This window comes from Pieris napi, chromosome 18 (genome assembly GCF_905475465.1).
Source record: "Pieris napi chromosome 18, ilPieNapi1.2, whole genome shotgun sequence".
Taxonomy (NCBI): domain Eukaryota; kingdom Metazoa; phylum Arthropoda; class Insecta; order Lepidoptera; family Pieridae; genus Pieris; species Pieris napi.
The window spans coordinates 8,522,944-8,525,323 of record NC_062251.1 but is presented as its reverse complement, the minus strand read 5'-3'; the positions used below and the strand labels follow the sequence as shown (position 1 = coordinate 8,525,323).

At 39.3% G+C, this 2,380-nt stretch overlaps 1 protein-coding gene across 2 annotated transcripts; it reads left to right on the top strand.

Moving 5' to 3' along the window:
• The first annotated feature begins 733 nt into the window (after positions 1-733).
• LOC125058252 lies at positions 734-2,380 on the top strand. Of its 2 annotated transcripts, XM_047662283.1 has the most exons (3): positions 734-803; positions 1,034-1,627; positions 1,711-2,380. In XM_047662283.1, the coding sequence occupies exons 1-3, from the start codon at positions 758-760 to the stop codon at positions 2,148-2,150; spliced, it is 1,080 nt and encodes a 359-aa protein (XP_047518239.1). In that variant the 5' UTR covers positions 734-757; the 3' UTR covers positions 2,151-2,380. The 2 variants fall into 2 exon arrangements, with proteins under 2 accessions (XP_047518239.1, XP_047518238.1); XM_047662282.1 differs by lacking the exon at positions 734-803 and having other exon boundaries at positions 842-1,627.

The following is a 2,380-nucleotide window of genomic DNA, read 5'->3' as shown; positions in this document are numbered from 1 at the left end:
CATCAACTATTTACGGAAAAAGTTTCAGGAAGGAAAATAGTCGGCGTAAAATCAGTGCCGAAAATGCAACGCTACCTCCCGGACTATATCGACCAACAGACTGTTGAACTTGTGGACACATGATGTACCACTAATAAAACTACATGGAGATGTAACATTAATACTCACGCAATTATACCAAGCTAGCAACTTTGGTGATATAGAAGTGTACGCGGTGATCCAGCTTTGGGATCTTATTGCAGCGCATCAGGAAGACAATGTAAAGTTTTTTTCAATTTAAAGTTCAACCATTAGAATCCAGACGCATAATCTTCGACTTAGTTTACCTTTACAAAATCACCCACTCCATTACAGACTCTCCCGAACTACTAGCTCACATAAGCCTTAACATTAAATTTAGTGCCCGTAGATCTAATGTAGTCAATCTATTTTCCCTACAAATTTATAGCATTTATTTATAAATTCGAATTTTTAGTAATATTTATTTGAAACGGAACGAAACGTCACATTTCATGAAACGTCATAAAGCGAGCGTCTTGTTATGCGTTTGATGCGCCATTCCGTTGCTGCGTACGCGAGTTTTGTAATCCCAAGTTTTGATATTTTTTAACGACTTTTACTTGTTTCTGGACTCCGATATCTGCACAATTATCGACCTTCGCTTGTTTTTTGGATTCTGATATCTGCACAATTTATCGACCTTGGCTTGTTTGTTGGATTTAAGTCTGCAATACGTGGTTTGACTTGACTTGTTAAAATGGCGTCGTCTGCCGAATCTGCCGCCGCTCCTATTGAAAACGAAGGTAAAAGAATTAGCTTTTCTCTACAAAAATGACTTTAATGTAAAGATACTTATTTATACACACCTCTACTAAAAGGTTTTTCTGCGGAAATTACTCGTTTTCGAGATATTTTAATTTTTCAAATTTTCAATACATTTTATTGATAATTTATACTTACAGTCTATCAATGTATCTATGTTTCGCGGGACCTTTCATCATTTTTGGTTCATTAATAATGTCTTTATTTTTAGCTGGGCCATCCACTTCTCACTCTGTGGAGTCAGGCTCCAATTTTGAAATCAATGACCTCTATGTGTGCCGGCATTTATATGTGGGCGAAATATTGCCTATGTACAATTTACCTCGGCTTGTCAGGCAACTGGGAACCCGGGAGCAGTGTTTGGCTTTTGCTGAAGAGCATGGGCTCATTTTAGCCAACAAAATGTGCCGTGTACACCGCCAGCTCATGCGCCTGGATTTGACGGCTAACAATACAGTTGGGGCCTTTGTATGTAGCAGAGGGAGCTGTAGAGCCAAGTCCCGTACATCAAGGGCCACAGGAACATGGTTCGAGAAGTCAGGGTTGCCATTGCCAAGGATATTTTATTTGATATACTGTTTTGCACATCGCAAGTCCCACGAAGAGGCCATATTCGATTATCCTCTTCGTGACGAAACAAATACATGCTTGTCCAGGGCCACCATCACAGACTGGTACAGTTATTGTCGAGAAGTTATTGTAATTTATTATTTAGAGACTCAACAAATAAAAGGAAAAATAGGTGGCCCTGGAAAAATTGTACAAATTGACGTAAGCAAATTCGGCCGGCGCAAATATAATAAAGGTAATAAATAAGTCATAATTAATTATAATTTTTTAATCAAATTATAATTTTTTAAATAATTAATTACTTATTTCTATTTTTAGGAAGACGAGTTGAAGGGCACTGGGTCCTAGGAATGATTGAAGATGGAAGCGAGGACTTGCGCTTGGAGGTGTGCCCGGACAATGTGCGGTCTGCAGAGGTCCTGGTGCCCCTGATAAAAAAGCACGTGGAAGTGGGCACCACAATCCACACAGATTGCTGGCGTGCTTACGATAGTCTGGCAGAGCACGGGTATCATCATAAAAAGGTCAATCATAGTGACCCGGACAATCCATTCGTTGCAGCAGATGGGACTCACACTCAACGTATTGAGTCCCAATGGCGTGTTGTAAAAAGATTTTTTTACAAAGACAATTACAACCATCCCCAAAACTTTGGGGATGTGATTGTGGAGTATTTGTGGAGAAGAAATGTCATGAAAAATAAAAAAGATCCGTTTATCCAATTAATTGAGGCAATTAAATATATATACAAACCTTAACCTCTGGTTTTATTTATGCATCTTCATAATATCACCAAATTTCATTCTTATTTCTAGAATACACTAGTTAGTGAGATTGTACAAGATCATAACTTGTAGTCGATCATACCCAAAACCGAATCAGAGCACCCCACTATCCACGTGGTCTTGTCTGTCTTACCCCTAGAGTGTATATAAATAATCGGAGGCGCGGATGAAGAGCAGCCCCCACGCACGCAAGGGTGGAGGGG

What these genes read in the sequence shown, in the direction of transcription:
- LOC125058252 (XM_047662282.1), top strand. Translation starts at nt 970, where the DNA reads ATGTATCTATGTTTCGCGGGACCTTTCATCATTTTTGGTTCATTAATA. An exon ending in CCGGCGCAAATATAATAAAG is followed by an intron (nt 1,628 to 1,710) that starts GTAATAAATAAG and finishes TTCTATTTTTAG; the next exon opens with GAAGACGAGTTGAAGGGCAC.